The sequence below is a fragment of the Dipodomys merriami genome, unplaced genomic scaffold (genome assembly GCF_024711535.1).
Source record: "Dipodomys merriami isolate MVZ:Mamm:240054 unplaced genomic scaffold, mDipMer1.0.p SCAF_30, whole genome shotgun sequence".
NCBI lineage: Eukaryota > Metazoa > Chordata > Mammalia > Rodentia > Heteromyidae > Dipodomys > Dipodomys merriami.
In genome coordinates this window covers 9,419,539-9,445,317 of record NW_027204493.1, presented here as the reverse complement: position 1 = coordinate 9,445,317, position 25,779 = coordinate 9,419,539, and the positions used below count along the sequence as shown (strand labels likewise).

Sequence of the window (25,779 nt, the reverse complement as noted above, 5' to 3'; positions counted from 1 at the left end):
CGAGTCCCGGACGCTGGAGCCGCAATTAGTCCGAGGCGGCCTTGGGCGGCCCCTACGCCCGCGGCGGCGGCCAGGCGGGACCCGCGGGCCCCCGGCTCCGAGCGAAGGCAGCGCGCACTCAGCTCGCTCGCTCGCTCCCCGGCTTTGGCTCTCCTCCCCCCGCCCCCCCCCCCAACTCCCGGCCCCTTCCCTCCTCCTCCTCCTCCTCCTCCTCCTTCTCCCTGGCGTTCCCAGCAGCCGAGGGTTTCAGATGTCCCACCGCCGTTTGACCCCCCCACCCCCACCCCTCCCACCCCATTCCCCCTCCTCCTCCCCCCCCCCCCCCGCAGCTTCTCCACCCCCTGCAAATGAGGTTTGACCCGCAGAGGCAGAGCCCACCTCTGGCTGAGAATCACTGACATTTCGACTCCAGGCTTCAACCTGTTTACAAGCGGGTTTTCCAAAGCGAAGGAGGGTGGTGGTGGGGGGGCAGGGGGGGTGGAGAGAGCCAAACAAAACATCAGCCGCCATCTACCACCCCCCCCCCAAAATAAAAGAGAGGGAAAAAACACCCAAGAAGTGACTACGGCAGACTTCACATCAACAGGCAACACCACCACCAAAGAGAGAGCGAGAACGCGAGACAGAGAGAGAGAGAGAGAGAGAGAGAGAGAGAGAGAGAGAGAGAGAGAGAGAGAGAGAGAGAGAGAGAGAGAAGAAAACAACCAGGCGCTGGGGGCAGAGAGCTTGCGGAGGAGAAGGGGCGCTCGGGCTGGGGGCTCCGCAGCGAAGGGGACCCCCCCCACTCCACCACCCTCGAAAGTGCCCGCCGCAGAGGGGCGCAGCTATCCCCCCTCTACCCGACCTGCGGGTATTGTTCAACGCGCTGTCATCTGTTTTTGAGACTTTTCTTCCTTTTGCATCGAACATGGTGAAGAAAAGAGTGAAGAAAAGAACAAAGTAACTCCTGCGGGAGCGACCTCACGCGCCGGTGACCCACGCCACCCGCCGCCGCCACCCGCCGCTCCCGCGCCCACCCACGTCCACCAGCGTCCACGGGCAGACCCTTCCCGGGCAGAGGCGCGCGCGCAGTGGGTCCCCGAGCACCGAGCGGCAGGAAGAGGCAGCCGGCACTTTCCAAGGAGTTATGGATGTTGGTGTATTCACTTCTGGCCAGATACGTGCCCTGAGGGAGCTAACCAGCAGCCGCCACCTCCTCCAACGATCTCCTTGTCTTGCACCAGGTCTTACCCTTCCAGTATGTTCCTTCTGATGAGACAATCTCCAGTGCCCAGAGCTCCAGTACAATGTGGAAATGGATACTGACACATGGTGCCTCAGCCTTCCCCCACCTGCCCGGCTGCTGCTGCTGCTGCTTCTTGTTGCTCTTCTTGGTGTCTTCCTTCCCTGTCACCTGCCAAGCTCTTGCTCAGGACATGGTGTCACCGGAGGCCACCAACTCTTCTTCCTCTTCCTCCTCCTCTTCCTCCTCCTCCTCCTCCTCCTCTTCCTCCTCCTCTTCCTTCTCCTCTCCTTCCAGTGTGGGGAGGCATGTACGGAGCTACAATCATCTCCAAGGAGATGTCCGCTGGAGGAAATTATTCTCTTTCACCAAATACTTTCTCAAGATTGAGAAGAACGGAAAGGTCAGCGGAACCAAGAAGGAGAACTGCCCGTACAGTAAGTAACGAACGCGCGCTCCCCTCCTTCCAATTATCCTCCCCCACCCCATACGGGAGGGGGGGGGGGAGAAATCGGTTCCAGATGTGGCCAGCTAAATATTTACGTCCCCAACCCCTGTAAAATGATTAAGTGGAATACTTTCACACTACATCACACCCCCCTCCCCTGTATACACGGTGCTGCAGCAGGCACCCCTCCCCGGGGCGAGTCCCTCCACACACCCCCTTCCCCTCGCCACCCTAATCCACCCCTGTTGTCGCCCCCTGGGTTGTCACTTGCCTGACCACGCAGGGCGCCCTAGAGTTGTGAGGGCACAGATGACCCTTTCCGTGCTCAGTACTTTCTTGCATCTCATTCCCCAGAAAAGTCCCCCTTCTCCCACCCGCCCCCTTCTGAAAATGGCTCAGGTAAACCTAGTCTGACTCCTTCCTTTTGCAGTCTTTGGGACAGGCTCCTCGAGCTGAACGTAATTCCTCCTCCATGTCCATCGTAGGGGCTTTATGGAGAAACCAAGAAGCCAAAGTCAAAAGTCTCTTCCACTGTCTCCCCTTCACCTCTCTAAATAGGAGCACAAGTTGTGTTTTGCTTTGCTTTTTTCCTGGTTTGGATGTTTTGATTGTTGGTGTTGTTTGCTGGTCACGTCCCTCATGGTGCTCTGAGTGACTGCAGTCCATGAAGTTAGCTTTTCAGGCACCACTGCTGCTATTTGTCTTCTGCCTGCCTTCTCTCTTGGTAACATGATGCTCATGTCTGCATTGTCAATAGCATCTGCGCTGCTTTGTGGTGTCCTGTTGTACTGTTTCTTCTGAAACCTCTCATATTGCACAGCCATACTACTACAGCATTGTAAACATCTGGGACTGGATTCACACAGACCTCACACAAATTTCATTGTCATTCTTTTATTTTCAAAGTAAAAGTCATAAGTCTGTTTCCATGGTTATAGCGGATCCCATAGTGTGAGGGTTTCCCCTCAGTATATAAATTCTGCCTGATATCCTTAGATTTCCTCCCTCCCTCCCTTTCTTTTCTTTCTTTCTTTCTCTGTTTCTTTCTTTCTTTTTCTGTCTTTCTGTCTTTCTTTCTGTCTGTCTTTTCTTCTGTCTTTCTTACAAGGGTGTGGACTGGAAAGGGAGAAGGAGAATGAGGAGAGAAGGGGTGGATATTGTGTCAGTTCTTGAATCAATCCAGCCAAGCCAGAGTATTCTGTTGGCTTCCTTTCCTAGCTACTTTCAAGTGGGAAGACTTATTCATTCTCTATTGATTGTTTTTGAAAGGATCTCAAGGCTATGTAATGGCACACTGAAGATGGTAGACAATGACATTTAAATGTTGTAAAAGACTATGTAGCTTTATCTCTTTGGTAAATTACAAGTCATCTTTCAAGGAACTTTTTTTGTGTTAGCACTTCAGGATTTCCAAGCATATTATGTTCCAGCTGACTTAACTATATGCACTGTATATTTCAAGATTCCTTAGCCTACAAAGAAAGGGGTAGTGAAAATTACACTTAACCAGACTCTTAGCATCTTATTTTTAAGTAAAGATTTACATAAATTAAATCTTAGCTTCTTGTTTGGGACTCACACACATACAAGCATTCACTTCTGTTTCTCCTTAGCTACTGCTTGTATTAGCTATAATTAGCAATAGTGTACAAGTAATACAAATATTTGTAGAAATATTTAGAGCATTCCATTTCAGTTTTAGTATTAGATACGTTAAACACATTAAACACATTTAAGCAATATATATGTTCTGATACATAACGTATATGTTATGTATATATATTTAAAACATCCAACATTTTTGTGTTTTTATATGTGTTTTCCATTTGGAATAACAAAATGTTGCAGAAATAATATCATTAATGATTATTGATTTTGCTTGAAAGTCATGAGGTACTGAGTCTATGGTTCATAGTTTTCTGATTAAAATTTAGTGTTTTTGTTTACTTCTAAAACCAAATGGTATGGTGGAATTCAGTGTGCAGCAGAAAGAAGAACCAACCTGTGGGCGGAGGGAGGTGGGAATGTATATGTATATATTTTTTCCTCATAGATTGGATGTTGTAGTTTTAGTTCATAGGTAAAACCCAAAGAAACATAACAGAATTTCATGATCACCTGGAGCTAACTTTCTTCTTTTTAAAACTTTTGATAATAACTTGACTTTTTCCACTGCTATATTTTAAGGATCTTTATGCTGTGATGTAATTATGAGCCTGAACTGTTCAGTTTATGCAAGTTAAATTACTATTTTCTAAAATAATGATCACTGTGATTAATTACTTGGCCAAATGGTTTCCAGGAAATATGCTAAATTTTATTGGTACAATATGAACTATCTCAGAAAAGAAGTGTATACTTTTTTTTTCATCATCTAAACAAGTATGGCAAATTTCCATCCTAACTAATCAAAATATGCAAATGTTTCCACGTCATAAATTCCTTTTGGAAGTTACAAGCCAAACACATTTTACAGCAATTCAATCTTAATGAATGGTTAAAAATGAAAAGGAGAAGGCTTTACACTGATAAGTTTTGTCAAACCACAACTCATATAAACTTTCCAAGAACATCAGTATCTAAATAACAAGTGAAAAGGTTGAACAAAACTTCATTTCACATGTGGCCCAGTAATTAGAATGCTGCTGTAATTTCCAGCTGGATTGACTCAGCTAAACTATGTGATATCATTAAGATAGTGTCTAAATGTTGCAAAATTACACGTGAACGAACCTTTGTCAGCCAGTCAGCCCACCAATGGTAGCCTGTTCAGTATTAGGATATACCTTTGAAGACTTGTCAACTCCTTGTCCCCTAAACATATTTCAGTAACATTTTCCTGAACAAATTATTAATTACTTTCAATATACAAAGCTGCTCTTCTGACATTTGCTTATTTGAAGATTAATTTTCATTGTTACTTTTGACCCTACTGTTATTGCTGTTAAAATACAGTAACAGCTTATCTAAGGAGTCATATGTTTGTGATGTCCTGGGTAATTAAACAACTGTTTTACAGGCTTTTTGCCAGTAAAATACTAACAAAATGGAATTAAGGAAGGAAATCACCCATAAGTGTTGCAAAATCATTTTTAACTTATACCTCCAAAGCTAGTTCCTAGAATTTGAATGGTTTTAATAATGCTACATATTGCTAAATAAGCTCTTCTCAGTTTTGGATGATTGTCATAGATACTTTTTAATGAGGGTGTATAATTTTTGCTTGTTCTTTGCCATTCAATGAGAGAAGAATAAGAGAGAGTAGAGCTTAATTTTGTTTCTCTTGTTAGAAGTCTGGGAAACCTTGAATAATTTAGAATAGCTGTGGTATATCTGTCACTAGATATGTGCAGGCTCATTTAGGTTTTGTTTTATCATTCTTTACATCTAGAACTTTGCCCTTGAAACATTACCACACAGCTCCAGTTCTGGTCTATCAAGGCTGGATACAGCTGTCGTACCCTTGCAACTGGAAATGGTTGACTTATTTGTAGATGTGAGTAAAACAGCTGCAAGCTTCCTCCATGGTTGTCACTTGAAGGGAAAAGGAATCTAATGAAAAGAAAACGTATCCTCAAACTTGAGACAACTTGAAGATGGATATTCCCAAAACAGATTCCCACAGCTTAATGTCTTTTCTGAGAAAAGAGGATGAGAGAGAATACAGAAATCAATATGCACTGAGTATATGGTATATGTCCTTTCTCTTTAAATAGACATCACATTGATACTCATAATAGTCCTCTGATTCTGAGTGAACTATCCCCAAGTTTTCCAATATGAAAACAAAGACTGAAGAAAGTAAATTGCCTGTGGTCATTCAACTAAAATTTGACAGAACCAGAATTCTAATCTAATCTTCTCTGCTACTTTGAACAATAGAGCTATTCACCAGAAATCTCCTAATAATGGGTTGTCCAAAACCTTACTTGCTTTATGCTGTGAGCATCAGTGGCTTTTAGAATTGAATTAGAAGTGTAACAGAAGCAAATCGGTTAAAAATTTTCATTGCAGATAATCACACCATTTCAGACACTGCTAGTACAGTATATCTCTCAGTGTTATGTTATGGGATGTATTTGCTTATGGACACACACAAAGTACATACATCAATCTCAGTTATGTTAACAGAGGTCATTAGGAATACATGACTATTTAAGAAAATCCATGAATGTCATTGTGTATAGTAATTGTTTACAGCTGAGAGTCAAATGCTTAATTGTTCCCATGTGTAATAAAATAATTTGATTGTAAATACCTGTGGGAAGTCGGACTGTAGCAGAAACTTCTAACACATGACTTTAGAAAGGGTGCTATCCTGGAGACTTAAAGCTATATTTATTAAGAATGCTTTAAAATGAGTCTGCAAATCAAAAAGGTACTTTACCCCATAAATCTGGCAGACTGCTGTCTAGAGCTAATGATTTTCATTATTACTTTTTAATCGGAGCTACAATGAACTCTAGGAAGTTAAAGTTAAAAATAATTGTTGAAGAAAACAGGGATTCTCAAGAGTCTTCTGGAAAGAAAACCTATAGACAATTTATGACTTTCCACTGGTGTCTTATTTAAAATTGTGGTTCTGTCTGGAATTTGGTTGTATAATTTATAACTGGCAGCATTTAATCATGAGCATCAAGGATTTATGAAGGTGGAAGTCACTGTATTTAACGTTTACATGACACTGTCCTATTACCTTTACTGGGATCTTACCATATAGACCCTCCACTTTGATGGCTCTATCATAAATCTATTAAAAATGAGTACTTTGAGAGTTTGCCCTTTATAAAAATAATTTATAACTGCCTACTAGATGATACCCAAGAAAACAGTTGGCAGGAATCACATGTTAATATTGGAAGAGAAGAATTCAGACACATCAATTTCTACGTCACAAGAGTTTCAGTAACCTATTACACAAAGGTCCAATCTACTTTTAAAAGTTCATGTTTCAAAATGATATTTAAGCACAGAATCGTAGAATGAGGAGTAGGAAGAGCTGGATGACGATGGGGAGGAGGAAAGAGAAGTGGAGGAAGAGGAGGAGGGGAAGGAGGAAGAGGTAGAAGAAGAGGAGGAAAGGAAGAGAAATATCTTACAAAAAAATCAAAGAAATGCCAATGTGTGCACATTTTCTTCTCCATCATAAACATAAAACCTTATTCCAATGCATTTCCTTACAATTTAAGGAACAATTGCCTTAATGTTTGGAGACAAACCCCATTTATTATCCAGCATTTAACTTCCCACAAGCCAACATAGTAGAAAAAAGTTGACAGCTCATGTGAAATAGACCTAATGCTTCTCACATTTATGAGCTGCCTATGAATATCTACATCTTTCCTAAGCCTTAAATGTCTGTATGCTTATCCAAAATTGTAGTGCAGATGATATTGCTTTATTATGCTTCAGAAGGAAGAGTAATAGATGTGTATAGTTCAAAGTGATTTTAATCTGTCCTAACATTAATTCTGTGAACTTTGCGATGAGGAGTAATTCAGATGACAGTTTTAGTGTTACTGTTCCAACATTTGTCAACATTAATAGTTGATGTTTGCTTAATATAAGTGAGTCAAATGCTAGCATTTCCTTCATAGAAATTAAAGACCTTTTTGAATGTGGCAGTAAGTTGGGTTATAAGAGTCAAGTGCCTGTAATTTTTGCATAGTTTTACCACAATCTAGAGAGATAATAAACTTTGTTTTGTTCAAAATCTTCATGTAGGAGTATGTTAACCTTTCATGGTATATTGCAATGATTTAAGACCTTTTACATTTATCACTTTAGAAAAGGTGTGCATTAATCACAATTTAAATATTTACTTTTAAAAAAAATCACAGTATTCTGTTGTCACCATGTGTGAGAAATACTACCTGGTTTTAGACATTTGGTATATCAGAAAATTACCTAGAAGTGTGACTTCAAAATGTGTGAGAAGAAAGATATCAGTACCCTACTCTGCCACCATTGACACTATAATACCAGATAAAGGAACATAAAAATGTGATGTTTCACAGAATCTATTTAAAATCTAGTACCTAATTTGTGTAGATTTTTCACAAATAGAAACATTCAAGTTATCTCAAAAAGAGCCAGGTCATCCACAAAATAATGGCCTTACAGGCTCCCTTGCTTTTAAATGAGGTCAGTTATGTTCTTTCTTTGAACGCTGTGTTCTAATTGGAACAATAAATCAAAGAAGACACACAGAGTAGATTCCCATGTAAGGTGGACAACTGGACAGTGACTTTTTACTGCTACTAACACGTGCATCCAATTACCATTTGATAGATTCATAGTGCTGGCAGTAAAGCATTGCCTCATTTTATAGTTCACCTAATAATTCTTCAATCTAAACCTGTCTACCTTTACCTATACCTAATCTGTCACTGTGTTATCGTTAATGAGGAATTTTCAAATGTTTGACACACTTCCTACAATAAACGATGCCATTGAGATGCTAATGAACAAACTTAGGTAAAATACTGATGGAGAATGTACACATTTTTTGGTCAACCACACAAATCTAGTAATATCACTAACTGTAATTGTATTCTATAAAGTATAAGTAAACCTCAAGTTGATCAACTATTTAAAGAGGCATTTTATATTTTTCTATAATTATCACTTCCTTTTGGTGATGCTGTTAAGATGTTTTTGCAAATAAATATGTTACTTATCATTGATCTTAATTGAGGCATTGTCCTGCTGAGACAATTGTCATCTTCAATTGTCCTTACAAATAGTTCTGTTTTGAGGCACTCTGTGACAACACTGCTTCAGACATATTAGCTTTATTATTTGCACACCACTCTATCATTTTCTCCTCCTTTATTTTTGTGTTTTTGTTCATTTATTCTTTTTCCCTAGTTTCCCTCTCTACTACATACCTCTGGAGACAGAGAAAGTTTGCTTTTTGTTTTTGTTTTTGTTTTTTGTTTTTCTACTATTACTTAGTACCCGGTGACATTCAGATATGTAATATCTAAAACAGATAGTTTAGATTCTGTAAATACATACTTTAATGATTCAAATTTAACATTCTCTTCTGATTCTGAATTTCCAGCTTTTTGTGGGTTTTTGTTTTTTTTTTTTTTTTGCTTTTGGTCCATCATGGGGCTTGAACTCAGTGCCTGGGCACTCTCTCAAGGCTAGAACTCTACCCACTTGAGCCATAGCGCTACTTCTGGTTTTTGAGTGGTTAGTTAGAGATAAGAGTCTCACAGGGACTTTTCTGCCTTAGCTGGCTTCAACCCATGATCCTGAGATCTCAGTTTCCTGAGTAGCTAGGATTACAGGTGTGAGCCACTGGCAGCCAATCAGTTAATTCTTTTTGGTCCCAGCCTGTATGGCACTTGTTGTCTCTTTTTTTTTTTTTTTTTGGTCGATCATGGGGCTTGAACTCTGGGCCTGGGTGCTGTCCCTGTGCTCTTCAGCTCAAGGCAAATGCTTTACCGCTTGAGGCACAGTACCACTTCTGGTTTTCTAGTGGTTTATTGGAGATAAGAGTCTTGTGGGCTTTCCTGCCTGGGCTGGCTTTGAACCTTGTCATCAGATCTCAGCCTCCTGAGTAGTTAGGATTACAGGTTAAACTAAATGTTCACTATCCCTTTCTTAGGGTGATTTTACCTTTCTTTTAACTTTTTTTCTGTACTTGCATAAGTTATTAGCTACTTTGTCACTATCCTTACTTTCATAGCTTGAAAAGCAAAGCACATGGGAGAAGGGAAGTAAAGACAACTTATGAAAAAGAACACATTTTTCTTTGACTATAGTAGATGACAAATACGCATTTGAAGTTCTTTAATATTCCCAACTTTTCAACTGACAGACTGATAGTCTCACTGTGCTAAATCTACTAAAACTCAAGCTATCCTTAATATTGGTTACCAATGGGAAACAATTAAAATATACAAGGATATATACTTCATGTTGACAAAATATAGAACTGCACATCTTTATTAATAATATTTTAAAGCATCAATAAAAGTTAAAAAATAGTAATGGGTATATAAATATATATAATTTATCCATTGTATTGGCAAATTAAAAAAAAAAGCTTTTGTCAATTGTTTTCCAACTTTAAGTAACTATTTTACCAATATAATTATTTAAAAGGAGAATTAATATTCTGTAACATTGGAGAAAATGGTAACACATACCTGATTTACTATGTAAATCTTATGATCAAAAATGAAATTATTTTATAATGGTATTAGTAATTGTCAGGGTCAGAATCATGGGCTTTTGGGGTATAGAAATGTTCCAATGGATGTATAGAAGAACCTCGTATCATAAATATGGGATCAGAAGTTCTGAGGATGCGGATCTCATTATTGAGTAAAAGCCCAATGAACAGGAGTGCTTCAAAGCTCATCAGGAAGCAAGAGAGATGGTTACAATAAATAACAATGAACATGCCAGAAGCTAAAGGAAAAGTGGGAATGCAGCAAAGACTGTAGAGTAGTGTTTAGGCACATATTAAAAGAAAGAGGGGATGTTTTGATAGAGTGATGAAGACTCGGGTTCTGAACTTCCAAGAAAGAGATCAGACTAGTGAATAGCACTGCAAAAGGTCTGACATGACAAGAAAAGTGTGAAGGAAATAAGAACCAAGCTGTGGCATCCAACCAGATGTTAAACTGACTGAAATAAAAACATGTGATCTAGCCGGGCGCTGGTGGCTCACGCCTGTAATCCTAGCTACTCAGGAGGCTGAGATCTGAGGATCACGGTTCAAAGTCAGCCCCGGCAGGAGAGACCGTGAGACTCCTATCTCCAATAAACCACCAGAAAACCGGAAGTGGCGCTGTAGCTCAAGTGGTAGAGCGCTTGCCTTGAGCTGAAGAGCTGAAGGACAGCGCCCAGGCCCAGAGTTCAAGCCCCACGGCCGACCAAAAAAAAAAAAACAAAAAAAAAAAAAAAACATGTGATCTAAGAGGAATCCCATAGAAGTCCTCACAGCCAAGGTTATCAACATAAGAAAACTTCAGAACCAGATCCTGCTAAAGATACTGTATATTAGTGAGAAAATGTGTGGGCTTTGATTCAATTGGTTAACGGTGTGAGCCCAAAGCGAAAGAAGACTTTGAAGCCAAAGGCTTGGGTACAAATAGTGAGACAAGATCATGTAGTTTGGGGCAGGTTTTCATCGGTAAAACGAAGTTTCTTGCAGTACATACTCTTTCTTACATGGTAAAGTTAAATAAAATCATGTGTTTACTCGTTACCTAATTCAACAGATATGGCAAGTGCTTACTTTGTGTCAGCTACTGTGTGAAGCACTGGGTAGATTTGGTGTTGGAAGAGCTGCAATTAATTGCTCTCCTGGAGCTTACGGTCTGTAGTGTTAGAGCAAAACAAAACAAATAAAAATCTACAAACAAATAAGTAAGCCAAGAGACAGGGAAAACAGAAGTGAGAGCTACAGAGGAAGCAAATAGGGATCCTTCCCAGAAAACAACCTGGAACCATTGAGATCTGCATTGCTAGGGAAGCCTTTAGAGAGGATGGAAAGAAGGAAACTAAGGGAGAGCTAGGAGCTTCTTGCAGAAGACATGGAGAATACCCGCTGTGCTGGGACTTGGCAGAAGCTTGGAGAAATCAACCAACATGGAACAGTGTTGTATGACATCGACAAAATAAATATAATGCTTCCTTCAGATACAGGGCAAGGGGATGAATTGCTCATTAATGGCACTGGAGCTGAGAAAGAAACAGGAACTGAGACTATACACGGGCTGTTCTAAATAAAGAAAAATAGCAAAGCTATCACAAATTTGATTAGAAATTGTAGAATTTATTATATTCTCAAGTTTGGAGGAAGGAGTTTGTTTTTGTTTTGTTAAGACAGGAAGATAGTTGAAAAATTGAAAAATGGTCTAACGGCATGGTTCAAGTGGTATAGTGCCTATTTAGCAACCACTAAACTGATTTCAAACCCCAGTGTTGAGAAATTTTTAAAATGGGCTAAGGGCATGGTTCAAGTGGTAGAGTGCCTACTTAGCAACCACTAGACTCTGATTTCAAACCCCATGCAAAAGAGCGAGCAAGTGAACAAGCAAGAGAGAGAGAGAAAGAGAGAGAGAGAGACAGACAGACAGACACAGACACAGACAGACAGACAGAGACAGAGACAGAGATAGACAGAGAAAGACACTGAGAAAGTGACAAAGTTACAAAGAGAAAGAAAAAGAGAAGAAAAAAGAAAGAAGGAAAAGAGGAAGAAAGAAAAGTGAAAACTAAAGGATAAGTTGAGGCAACAACAAAAAACCTGAAAATAATGAGAAGATCAATGTCTTCAAGGACATTTAGATTACAAGAAAAACCACTGTAGCAACAAAACAGGTAATCATGGAGACTTGAAAGAAGTTTATAGGGAGAAGGAAAAATAGAGGAAGCATAATCAAATGTACACAACCACATCCTTTCTATATAAAGTTATGATGTGCGTTTGAAATAGTATTATCACAGGAGCTAAACTCTCAGAAAGCCTTGTATGTATGTCTTATTCTCATTCCTCTGATTTTCTTGGTTCCTATCTCACAGATTTGCAATCTGTAGCTAGAAACAGAAACATATGACAGAGTTGGGAGATCATCGACTATAGTTTGTATTCAATGTCAAGAAACAGTAGAGTTTTATTCAAGAGTAACCTCTCTCCAACTAAGGAAGAGAGAGAGAGAGAGGTGACATCAGAGTCACCCCCAGACGAGCTAGATGAGCAACTTGGATAAAAAGAATATCCTAACAGAATATTCTAAAAGAAGAGCATGTGGATGCAGAACCAAACATGAGTTTCTTGTGAAATGGACCATGGGTGATCAGAATGACACATTTTGCAGGCTGATGGGCATATATCACATAGAACATTAGGACTTCCTACTCTGGAAGAGGGAAGTATATACCCATCCCTATACTGGAGGACATAAATTATGGTCAAGTAATATCTAACAGGATTTTCACTTAAAACTGACCTTTATTTTATTACTATATTTGTTTACTTTTTGAAGTGAATGAAACCACAAAATGAGAGCAGAAGTGTCTTTCAAAAATTCTACAAAGTATTTTGATTGACAGTCTAAATAAACAGCAAAAATTTTATCTTAAAAGGGGGGAAAACATATTTTATACTAAATAGATGAAAAAAGATGCAGTTCTTCTGGCTCAATAACATCCTTACATCATTCATGACTTGTCTAATGATAGTGCTTTAAAATTTTTAAATACTTCCTCCTTAATAGTTCTTAATAGGTACAAATCACTGGCCAGGGGTTTTGTAATTTTAAGCAGATTCCCAAAGGAAACTACTGAGGCATTAATATCACTATAGCTGCAGTTGTATATTTGTTCTTGTCATCCCTGATCTAAATTGTCTTAGATTTACTTGATTTTGGTGATTAGAAAAGGAAACAAAGGATGCTATCGCTTTTTTTCTTGCAAAAAGGTATACTTAAATATTTTTTTAAGAAACTAGGAGCAGGGGACTGACAGTGTATAAACAAGTACATGAAACCTTGAGCCCTGGAGTCAGGGTTTTTGATATGGAATCCATATTCTAACACTTCATAGCTGATTGATTTTGGCCAAATCAAGGAACAACACCCACCCCTAAGTCTTGATTTCTTCAGCTAAATAAAGATAACAATATATCTTGCCCATGTAATTGTAACCCCTCTGTACAGTTCACAATAAAAAATAAATAAAAATTAAAAAATAAAATACTTATAAAAAACAATATATCTTAACCCATTATCACTCTAGGATAATGAGTTCAGACATACAGATGAGAATATATATGAAAAATTGTAATGATGAAAGCTGGAACATTTTAAGAACTTATGTGTTAACTCTTCATCTTTTATTCTATGAGTAACTTGAGTTGTTATTTAATTATCATATTATCTGAAAAGATTCCAAGTTTATGCCACAAGTTTTTTTAAAAGTAGGCAGAAATTATACCACCAACTTTATTTTATAGTTTATAAAGTATTTTAATGTTTTCATCAATTGACTCAGAAAATATTCTATGATATGGATAGTATCATAATATAGATAGCCATTGTTACCCCATACCATGTATCGATAAGAAAGTTTAGCCTGAAAGTCATGATGCCAGATTGAAGTTTCATAGTTAGCATGAGTGAGTCAGTATTCAAACCTAGCAGAGAGACTGATCTGAGATTGATCTGTCCTGGTTTTCTTAGGACAGTCACAGCAAATACCTCTCATTCTGGTATGTTTGTTAAAAAGCCCCCCATTCCATTACAAAGCATCCTAATGTAAAATTTCCACAGGCTTGGTCAGTCTAGACTATGTGAGGTATGCATCTACAAAAACAAGTTCCCCACCAGCTGTTTCATTTTCTTCCTGACATCCTCAGGATAATATTCACACTCCTTCATAGGTAAGGCCCTCATGAATTGCTCTGCATCAAGCTCTTAACTTCATCTTTAGTATATACTTTTATAGATCCATTATGTATACTCAAAGCTGTGTGACTTTTGTCACCCTTGCCCTCTTTATATTCAGCCTTTATGGTCTCTGTTAGATCTGCCTAGAACAATGTTTCTACTTTTATAATCCTGTTCTTCTTTCCTTCAAATTTTAGTTATAGATCATCTGTGGGCAGCCTTTCTGATTATGCTTCTGTCTCTACAAAACTTACACTCCTACAAAGACTCTAAGACTAGAATCACACAATATTACTCTTGATTAGTTAACTGTTTTCCCATCTAGTTCCCTCATCAACTGAAAATTGTTGACAGTGCAGACCATATTTATTGATCTTTGGTTATAAGCTCTTAGTTTGGTGTCTGTAGTATATAACAGATCTTCTTTTTCTATTTATTATTAAGTGTATTACTCTTTTTTTGAGCAGCATGACATTGACCAAGTTATTGAGATTTTTCAGTCAATCCTCTGGAACATGTCAGGGTGTGTGTGGTAGGGGAAGATATTACTTAACTTACTGTGAACTACTTCAGCTCATTCAAACTTCTGCATAAGGATTGTATACTCATGAAGTTTCTTTTATTTTTATACTTCCTTAATTCTTCCACTTAAGATTACTACTTATCATACACAGTAGGTAATGATAATGACTTTAAACTTTCTCAAAATTCTTACTGGCTACAAGATAGTTTATTTCTGGTTTCAGAGTTCTGTTTGACTTCTTGGATAATACATGACAAATAAGAAATGAACATTTCTTAGTAATACTGTTAGAGAGAAAGAATACTGTACTGCAAAGGGTGGGAGGAAAAGGATATAGCTGATAGTCTTGGCTTTGTCAAAACATTTACTGTATGATCGTAAGCAGGTCGTTCACTTTATCTTGGACCCTAAGACTTAATCTACAAGATTAGTGCACTGTACTAAACTAAATTATAAGCACTTTACTGCAGTATACTCATTTTTATTGTTTTGTGGACCAAAATCCAAAAGCATACCTATATTAGAAAGTAGTAGCTGTAGTATACTGTAAAGTATTCTAGAGCATATAGATGTCACTTTATATGGTGAAGCTTTACACAAGATTTGTCACCTCCTTGAGAAGAGATGATTTTGATTAGCTAGGTGGCCCTAAATTTCCATGTCAGATGTCCTTCTTTGAGAGGCAGAAGGAGATTAGACAGAAGAAGATGAAGGTGATTTGATGATGATACTGAGAAGGAAAGATTTAAAAATGTAATGTTGTTGGCTTTGGAGATGCCCTTGAACTAAGGAGCCATGAGCCAAAGAATGTGGCTCTAGAAGCTAAGTAGGAAAATAGAACATTGTCTTCCCAAAACCTGCAGAGGAGATGGGCCTTATTGACTTCCAGAGGTAGACCTAGGGAAAGTGCTATTGGACTTTTCCACTCCCAGGATCATTTAAAAAAATTCTACTAAGACATGACATTGGGGCAATTGGTTACAGGAGTTACAGGAAACAGATACAACAAGTGAAGTGTCACTGTAACAAAGACCTGAAAGTGTACAAGTGACATTCAAGAGTTGAATTGGATAAAAGCACAAACTGAGGGCCATTGAAGAATATGAGTTTTTAAAAGCCTAGATTTTCTTAAACAGATATCTGGCAGAAATGTAGAAAGAAAAGACATTTGGGGAGAGCTTAGAAAGAGATGAATGGTGCAGTAGAGACATTGTACACCATTTAGAGAAGACACCATTATAAGCAGAATGTTTCTGATGAGAGTTCAGAGCAGTATGTTCTTGGAAAGTGAAGGATGAGTAGTTATTGTGAGGAAAGTAGAACTGGTAAGTAATGAAGTTTAGTATTTAGCTGACAGAGATTCCAACTCAAATGTTCACATGAAGGATCAGTCTGATTGTGTGTGTGTGTGTGTGTGTGTGTGTGTGTGTGTGTGTGCGCGCGCGCGTGTGTGTGTGTGTGTGTGTGTGTGTGTGTGCTTATAGGAAAGTTCAAGAGAAAGGAAATAGTAACCATAGAGACATTTGATGACTTGGGAAATTCCCAACCCATTCAAATCACAAAAAGTTAATTTACAGAGTTATTATCAGCAAAACAGGCCAACAGAGTGGTTAGACCTTGTGCTAATGCCTAAAAGATAAGAAATATAATAGATGGGCTTCCTCAGGTTTCTCAACAATAGCCAGGAATAAAAACAAGACCCTTTATGAAAGATCTATGGGTTTCCTTTCATGGCATAAATCTCTAAGACATACACAGAGGAACTATATAGTTTTTGAAAAGGTTCAATCAGTGGAAATAACACCAGTTGGGCAAAAATAAAGAGACAAAAATAGTGCAAAATAAAGGATAGTGTCAGATGCATCCAAATTCTACTGTCAGTTAATAGAATCAATTGAATAAAATTATTCAGCCACTAACACAAGCCATTGTTAAAGAAAAGGATACTGTGAATGCATAATCTTGAACATGGAAAGAACTCAGACGTTAACTAAGGTCCTAGAATTTGACACTAAGACCAAGAAGATTATTCTCAGGTCTTGAAATAGAATGGAATTTGCCATGTTGGATTTTGTATTTGTTTGGGACTGGCTGATGACTTCATCCTTCTTTGCATTTGTCTCTTTTCTGGAATGTGATTATTATGGCTATTCTCTATCCAGCTATTGAAGTTTGGAAACTGACAACTCTTTTTCTTAGATTCACTTGAAGAGAATAATTTACTTCAAGATGTATTATGATCATATTCATACATGATTATATTATGATATTTGAGATCATGGGCTGATGACATTTAAATGTGTTTTTGGACTTTATGCCATAGGGAGCAGAAACTTAGAAAGATGTAGGGGGAAGGAAAAATGTCTTTGCATTTATAATGTATAGGAAATTGGGAGGGGGGGGAAAGGGGGACTAATATCCCAGTAAAGACTGAATAAGAGTCTGGAATTTATGGATGGAATGTATGGATGTTACATATATGAGATAGTTTTACCATTATGATTAAATTCAAAATCCTGAGATTATCATTATTAGCCAGGTGGTTTCTAAATGCCATTAAAAATGTCCTCAAAAGAGAAAATAAAAGTCAGTAAGATTGCTCATGAGAAGCTGGAGATGGCTTAATGATGTAAGCAGAGATTTGGAGATGCTATACTATCTGTTTCAAACAGAGTGGATGAGCCACAGGCCAAGGAATGGGGCTACAGAGGCCAAAAGGCAAGGTTGCTTCCCTTGTGTGCTCTGGAGGGGGGTGTGCCCCTGCTGATCTACTTTGTAGGCCCAGTGAAATTGACATTGGACTTCTCACCTTCAAATCGAGGGGATAACGAACTTGGTTGTTCTAAACTACCAATTTGGTAGTAGTTTGTTAGAAGATGATTAGGAACCTAATATAGTGAACTATGAGAGCCTCCTGTGACACAGGGATTTGGTAGACAGCACTGAGCATGGACTCCAATAGATATAAGTTCCAGTACTTGACCCCATTGCTTAATTGTGAGACTGAGATGCTTGCATGCTGTAGCTTCAACATGACAACTACAAAGGACTAAACAGATGCTTTACTTCAAAACTACCCAGCGAAATCCAGCCTCATAACAGGACCTCAGATTTAATTACATCTAAATGAATAGTAAGTTTAAGTGACTACATGTGTTTAAATATTAATTGAGATACACAGCTTATTTGATCCAGTTATGTTGACCATTAGTTACTGTAATAGCAGAAAATATTGTTGTTTGATGTAGAGATGGCTACATAGGTGGTTTATTTTTTAATAAGTGTTTTGACTGCAATGAAAAGGTTTTCCTCAGCCATTGCAAGAGCATCTATGTAAAGTGTCTCCCTGATAATTTTCATAAAATTCTATAAAAGTAGGTAGTTTAATGCTATTAAAAATCAGTAAGTATTTTCTGAGAAAATTTTCAGTGCTTAATTACAGTTTGTCACACTTACTGTATATTTGTTTCATTTGAAATTAATTCCTTGCATTATCTATCTTCTCTTCAATATGCATCAAATTTACAAGGCATCTTCTGTTTAAGCCTCTCTAACAAGGTATTTTCAAAATCAATTTTCTTTTCTAGAACTTAGAATCATGTCTGTTTTGCAGCATGATTCAACAATTGGCAGTTCAGAAAATTAGTTTATCTCATAACAGTAGGATCTAGTAGAATGTGAACAATAAATAAGCATTTCATTGCTAAGTATTAACACAATGAGGCTTTTGCCAAGCAGAGGTTGACCATGAACTACTAGATTAATGTTGAGGAATTCACTCATGTTTTTTTGGTCGGTCATGGGGCTTGAACTCTGGACCTGGGTGCTGTCCCTCAGGTTTTTAGCTCAAGGGTAGCACTCTACCACTTGAGCCACAGCTCCACTTACAGTTTTCTGGTGGTTTATTGGAATAAGAGTTTCACAGACTTTCCTGCTTGGGCTACCTTTGAACAGTGATCCTCAGATCTCAGCCTCCTGTATAGCTACAGGTGTGAGCCACTGGCACCGGCATTCTCACTCATTTTTTCTATACTCTGTGAAATAAATGTTGGTGATATAGGAATTAAAGAAGAGATTTAATGGTGAGGATGTTGGAAAATAAAGAGGCAGTTATTAGGAATGGAATTCTGGTATTAAGGAACTGAGTAATAAACGTTACCCAGGATTACCTTAAGGACAAAAATTCATTTATATTCTCTTAAGCCAGGCAAATAGCATAGGCCCATTCAAATTTCCAGGTTTTCAGAACTTTCTGAGTGATAAATGGCCACCAGGGCTGTACACATACTTATATGAGATCTAGCCCCAACCCATTTCTCTTCAAAAAGATAAGATTCCTTCTAATAAGCACTTAGTAGAGACTGGAAAGCAGAGGAGAGGGAGGCCAGATTGGAAATGTGTGATTATAACAGCAGACAATAATAGGTTTTTCTCAAACTTGGGTTTAGGACACATAATAGAGTGAAACAATGTGAATATGCAAATACAAATTATGAATCTAGTCAAGAAATAGTGCATGAGGTGGGAGTAGAACAGACAAGGTTTATATTCAGTAATCTGAACTTTAAAAAAGAAAAATCCTCAAGTTATTCTTTCTTGGTAGTAGCAAAACTCTAAAGAAAAATAAAATTAGGAATGACATTAATCCTAAATGGGGAGGTAATGGGAAGAAAAGCCAAAGATATTTCAAGTTTCAGATAATCTAAAGTTTTTGACATAAAGAATTTCATGAACATATTATATGTTGGTATATTTTCCATTTTTACATATAGCCTGGCAAAGAACATGCCAGTATGTTCCATAAAAGGAAAATAGTTTTAAAATTTCATTAGAGCATATGTTTAAGCTCCCTATTTGGTGACAGAGATTTTTCTGATAGACCTAAAATGACGTCAGCTTTCCAGCATATTCTTGTATGTAAGTGTGTGTGTGTGTGTGTGTGTGTGTGTGTGTGTGTGTGTGTGTGTGTGTGTGTGTGTGTGTGTGTGTGGTAATGGAGTGAGAAGACCAACTAATTCTCACCTCATGACAGAGTTTTTTCATCATGACAGAGTTCTATAACTGTTATTTATGAAGAGTTGGGATTCTAAACCCTAGGACGATTGTGTAAACAAAATTTTAGAGATTTAGAATTCTTTCCTTTGACTCTCCCCTCCTCTCCCCTTCTTCCTCTTCCATTCTCTCCCTGTTCTCTCCCCTTCTCCCTTCCTTCACCTTCTCACCCCTCCCACATTGCCTTCACTTTGCCTCATCTTGCCTCACCTTGCTTCCCTTCCCTCCCTCCCTCCTTCCTTCCTTCCCTCCCTCCTTTTTTCCTTCCTTTTTTTCTCTTTTCTTTCTCTTTTTCACAGGATTTTTCCCCCTATAAATCATCATATTGTAAATTGTATCTCTTTTAGTGACAAGGTCTATAGAACTATCCTAGATCATAAAACCTTCTTATTCAGTGACTACTGTTCAAACAATTAATTTTTTAAACATTTAGTAATATTATCATTTGGTAATATAGTAGAACTTGGAGCTGAAAACATAAATATAAGAACTTGGAAGATATTCTTCTAATCTCAAAAGTGTTGGCAATCTCAAAGTAATTATTTAAATCTGAAGTACAACTTCTAATGTTAGATACATGCATAAAGAACACCGATGGATTCTATTTCTCTTCCGGAGCTATCTTTGGAATTCAAGCAGTTCTTCAATGTCTTATGGTGTATTGAAACAAATGTCTCTATATGTGACACATTCTTGCAGTTGTGAAACTAAGTTTCAGTGCTTGTATACAAGTCTTTTCTCAGATGATTGGGACTGGCTCTGCAGTAAAAGCTGTGACTATGTCCACCTTGATCAAGTATTGCATGAATCTGCAAATGATAAGCCCAATTCAAGTATAAATGTCATTTTTATACCCACCAAAAGTGACCTTCTAACAGAATTGTATCCCATGTGACTCATGAAATTACATTTTTTTAAATAAGTATTTAATTGTGAAAATACCATACAGAGGGTTACAGTTACATGAGCAAGGTAATGAGTACATTTCTTATCAAGCATTGTTGCCTGCTCCTTTGTTTTTCCCCTACCATCCCTGCTCTCCCATCTCTATAACTAACACTCCCCACCCCCTCTACCCCACCCCCGCCAAAATTGTAAAGTTCGTTTTTCGACATAACATCTTGTACTTCTCATTATTGCAATGGGTCCACCTGTATCCCTATTTAAACAATTTGTTTTTCCCTTCCCCTCCCCAAATTATATCAACATCAAATACAGTGAAAACAGGAGTTATACCGTGGGGGAGGGACATACAAAGCAACAAAAAAATCCCTTATAAATACATTAGAAACAATAGCAAGAAAGAAAAAACCACTTGTGTCCTTATCTTGGGGTTCATTTCGCCTAACATCATCTTATCTGACCTTTTCTGCTTGTCCCAGACATACACTAGTTACTGCAAATAAGGGAAACCATGGGACCTATGTTTCTTTGAGCCTGGCTTACTTCTCATGAAATCACTTCTGCAAAGTCACAGAGAATCAGAAGCTGAAAACATTAATAAAAAACTGGCAACACACAGAACATTTTTCCCTCTATGTATTTAAACAGATTTTTCGCTATACTGTAAGATTCAAAGTTACCTAACCAGCTTAATCAGAATGGGTACTGCTGAGTTTAATATTATCTACCACTGAAACTAACTATAAATTAGTCTAAGATTATTTAACTGACCGAGTATTGCGTTTCAAACGTTTCCAGAGGACTTCATATGGAATTGGAATTACTTATATCCTACTCACTCATGTTTTCTTCTTCCTGGCAAAAGCATTTTCACCATGATGTTTCATATTTCAAAGAAGGCATGAGATTCTTTTTCCTGTTGAAAAATCAGAATTGCATACTACTAAGATTTCTTTACCAGAAAATATACCGTCTATTAATCATCATATTGTAAATTGTATCTTTTCTGGTGACAAGATCTATAGAATGAAATCATGTGCTGAATTATCCTAGATCATAAATCCTTCTTATTCAGTGACTAATGCTCAAACTAAATCAACTTTTAAACACTTCAGTAACAGTGTTATTTAGTAATAAAGTAGAACTGGGAGCTAAAAACATACAAATAGCAACTTGGAATTGACTTACTAAATTCATTTTATTTAAAATCAAAATTAAATGAAGAATTCTGCAATGCTTCCACAGTTTTGTTAGATAGAAAAACCCTGTTTCCCTATTTAGTATGGAAAATGTTTATATTTTAGTCAGCAGTTCAGTTCTCACCAATGCATCATTGTTACATTCATGCATCATTGTTACACTTTTCACCATTTGAGGTAACTGTATAATCCATTAATTAAGCAAGTATAATTAAGCAAATATAGTATATGTATATATTATACCTGCATACGTGTGTACATATTTTGTTCATCAATATTGAATGTTTTATATAAACTGGGTGAATGATCTTGGCTGCTGAAATCTACCTCCTGGATTCAGACATTGTCATCATCATCCCATTTTACAGATGAGAAATTCAAGGTCACCCACTGAATGACTTCACTGAACTCTTACAGATAGTAAGCAGTTACACGTGATTTGAATCTAGATACTACAGCTGTACTTCACATGTACTTAACCACTATTCTATTGTGCTCATCAATAACATACAACTAGGATAACTTAACTAGGATAACTTAAACCCCTCAGCCATGTTATATCAGAAAATTGAACTCAATAGCTGAAGAAAACTTAGGTAGTACTCTGTAATTTCTTTACTAAGTTCTTTCCAAATAAATTCAAAAAAAAATCTCCTCTTGCTATCTACAAAGTTTTACCTGCAGCTACAAAACTTTGGCTCCTGGTCATTTTTGTCTTGATACACAAGTAGCACAAGTACAAACTAAGTGAAAAAAAACACAATTTTTCACTAGTAAATTTTTCAAAGGATGGTAAACTGGAAGAGTTTTAAAGTCATTTTTAATGTGAATTCATTTTTCTGTTAGTTCTTTCCACTTTAAATTCTCATGTCATTCATTTAATATCAAAGTTTTCTTGACCTATTCACATATGAGGAAAGATATTTATTTTGTTATCTTACAGTTTTGAGAAATATTTGTCTTGATGCCATACTGCCTGGAGAAACATTCTTTTATTAAAGAAGCAAAATTTTAAGAGATGTTTACTTAGGATTGCTGATATTTTTCTTTTTATTTAATTTCCCCATAGTTCCTAAGTTCAAGACTTGAAGTATTCGTCTTTATTAAAGTCATTCATATTAAGTCACCACATTTACACATAACCATTTCTAAATCCAAAGGATAACTTCAGAATTATCAGATCACTGGATCAAATAAAAGATTTACTCCCCCATCTTAGCAGATGCTTTTCCTAATGAATTTAACCAAACTAACCTAGAATGGTCTTTTGGCATACTTCATGCTAATGGCAGATTTGCTTTCTGTGTTTGAAGGCGAATTGATATTCACAAATCATAAGTCACAAGCAACTAAAAGTGTCAGAATCCCACAGCAGGCCCTTGGTGGCTTGTTAATCTTTTCTGTTTAAAGGAAACAGACTAATTCACTTAAATATAATGAAAGCCATGCCTGTTTTAGCCCAGTCCCTCAAAAAGCGTCAGCCCATGCAAGTTCTGCCTTCTTTCTTCACCTCCTTCTTTCCTGGCTCTGACAATTCAACATGAAACTAAGACGCAATGATTTCCTTAATGTTGCCATGTCTGAGTTATTTCAGATGTCACATATGTGAAAAATGCAAAAGGTTTCTTTTTTTTCTGGCATTGAAAATATATACAAAGGGGTCCCTGCCCACCTCTCACCATTGTTCTCACAAAGCATATATGATAAACCAGGATGTTAAATGCAGGGCCCAGATGTATATATAACCTTTTGCCCTTATTATTCTAAATGGCCTCCATTAGGAGGAGGAAGGAAAATAAAGTAACACAAAATAGGAATTAATTGATACACAGGTGAAAGAATAACTTTTAACATTTAATTAGCTAAAATCTGGGAATATTACAATTATAGTGATAGGAAGGCAGTTATGAAATAGTCAAGGAAAGATGACTGGTTTAGCATTAAGAGGAGGAAGGGAAATAATTTAGCTTCATTATTGGTTCCTAGAAGCTATCCAGCTTTGGTCTCTTGTGTCTAAACTGTATTACTTTTATAACACTTCTCATATATGTATTTATTTTTGTGCTTTATAGGATCAACCAAATGTTCTCTGTCCAGCTACAAACAATGACACTTGTGGCTTATAATGTCTCTAGTTAGTTTCTAATCTTGGTTACTGTTCCTTTATAGTAGCATTGGCTATTTGTGGTCTCCTATGCTGAAACTAGCTGCAGTTTGAGTGAGGTTAGATCTTCCTATCAAGTACCTTAGTAAAAAAAAAAAAAGAAAGAAAGAACCTAGGACTGAGATGAAAACATATTTGTACTTTCAACCTATGTCTTAATCTAAGCTTAGCATCAGAAGAGTGAAAATCTGGAGTTAGGAGAGTTAGGGGAAAACAATTTTCATTGCAAGCATACTGTACATGTTAGTCATGGCTCAGAGTAGAGTAGGAATTTTATGGAGCAAAAAGGGGGAGGGACAAGAAGAAGGTTTTGAATTTCCTTCCAAATGTAGTTTTAAATAGCATTAAAGAATCAGGACTTATGAAGAAAAATAAACAATAAGAAAATATTTGGGGGGGTGAGGATAGGAGGAATTATTTAAGAATGAAATTGATCACCAGAAGTGAGGCATGGAGAGACCAAAAGAAGGTGGTTTAAAGAGCTTGCACATATGGCAACGTCAAGAATCTTACAAGACAACCTGTCAAAGCCTACTGGCAGCTAATCTTGGAGAATAAAGTCTGAAAGGAAGTCTTAGCAAAGGAAGAAGATTTTAGAGATCATCAGGTCACTTTGATCTGTCTCCTCAAACCATAGTTTTTGCCATTTTAAATGTCTCTCGTCCACATTGATATTTGACAATAGGAACAAGTAGAAATTTACAGTATCCATTGATATTCAATCCTGCTGTTTGAAATCTATATGCATCTCTGTTTCTATCTCTATCTCTATTTATATAAGTATCTGTATATGTGTCATATATATGTTAGGTACATAAGTATGCATACACACATAACATGATACAGATATGTATATACATATGTTTATGTATTATTCTCTAGTTTTTGCTCATTTTATTAGTGAACATGAGATAGATATAGTTGAGTTGAAAAAGCCTGCATTGAATCTTTATACTTTCTAGGTAAAAACTGTTCACAGAGATTGTACGATCAGATTTCTACCTTGGTTCTTTGAAGCGAAAGAGTTCAAATTGTGGTTTCATTACTCTAAACATGACTATACTTGAGGTAGTGCTTGGTTTTCATAATAGTTCCATACATTTGGAAGCTACATAGTCATAGCTTCAATAAATATGAGAGAAAACTCTTCTTGCATTCAAATCATAATTTGTTCCTTTAATCGTTAATTAACCACCTCCAGTTATACTTCTCTGTTTCTTTTAGGTCATGGTTTATCAGCACCATTGACATTTTGAAACACATACTTAGTTGTGATAGAAGCCTTCTCTGTTTGTTACAGGATGTTTAACAAACTCTTTGGTCTCTACCCACTGCATGACAGTGATACTGGCTGCCTGGTTATGAAAACCTCTTTTTCATTGTCACAGGCAATGGGTTGAGGCACTGACAACCTGATCTTAATTGGGGATCAACTCTACTTAATTGCTGTTAAGTATCATGAAAACCACCAAATGTAACACACACACACACACACACACACACACACACACACACACACACACACACACAAACACACACACACACACATATATCTTCTTATTAATATACATGAAAAATTTTAGTCACATTAAAAATAATAACCACTCATACAGAATCTGATTTAGTAGTTTTTCTTAATACTTCTAAGAATTTCCATTTCCCATCAAAAAGTAAACTTTCCTCCTTTCCTTTATAAAGAATGACTGTAAGATGTCATTTCCTTTTCTCCTAAAAGTTCACATTGTCAAAGGAAAGTATAACTCAGACGATTTGGGGGAGTCCTTTAGCCACTAAGATTTTGTCTATAGCCAGGATCTGAGTTCTTTAGTTTTCTTTACTTTTTATAGTTTCCCTG

At 37.3% G+C, this 25,779-nt stretch overlaps 1 protein-coding gene across 1 annotated transcript in view; it reads left to right on the top strand.

Annotated features, from left to right (window-relative positions):
- The first annotated feature begins 492 nt into the window (after positions 1-492).
- Fgf10 (fibroblast growth factor 10) overlaps positions 493-25,779 on the top strand; it is a 77,400-nt gene continuing 52,113 nt past the window's right edge. The window contains exon 1 of the mRNA XM_070041143.1: positions 493-1,659. Within this exon, the coding sequence (XP_069897244.1) occupies positions 1,287-1,659 (373 nt within the window). The 5' untranslated portion in view covers positions 493-1,286. The remainder of the gene's footprint in view (positions 1,660-25,779) is intronic.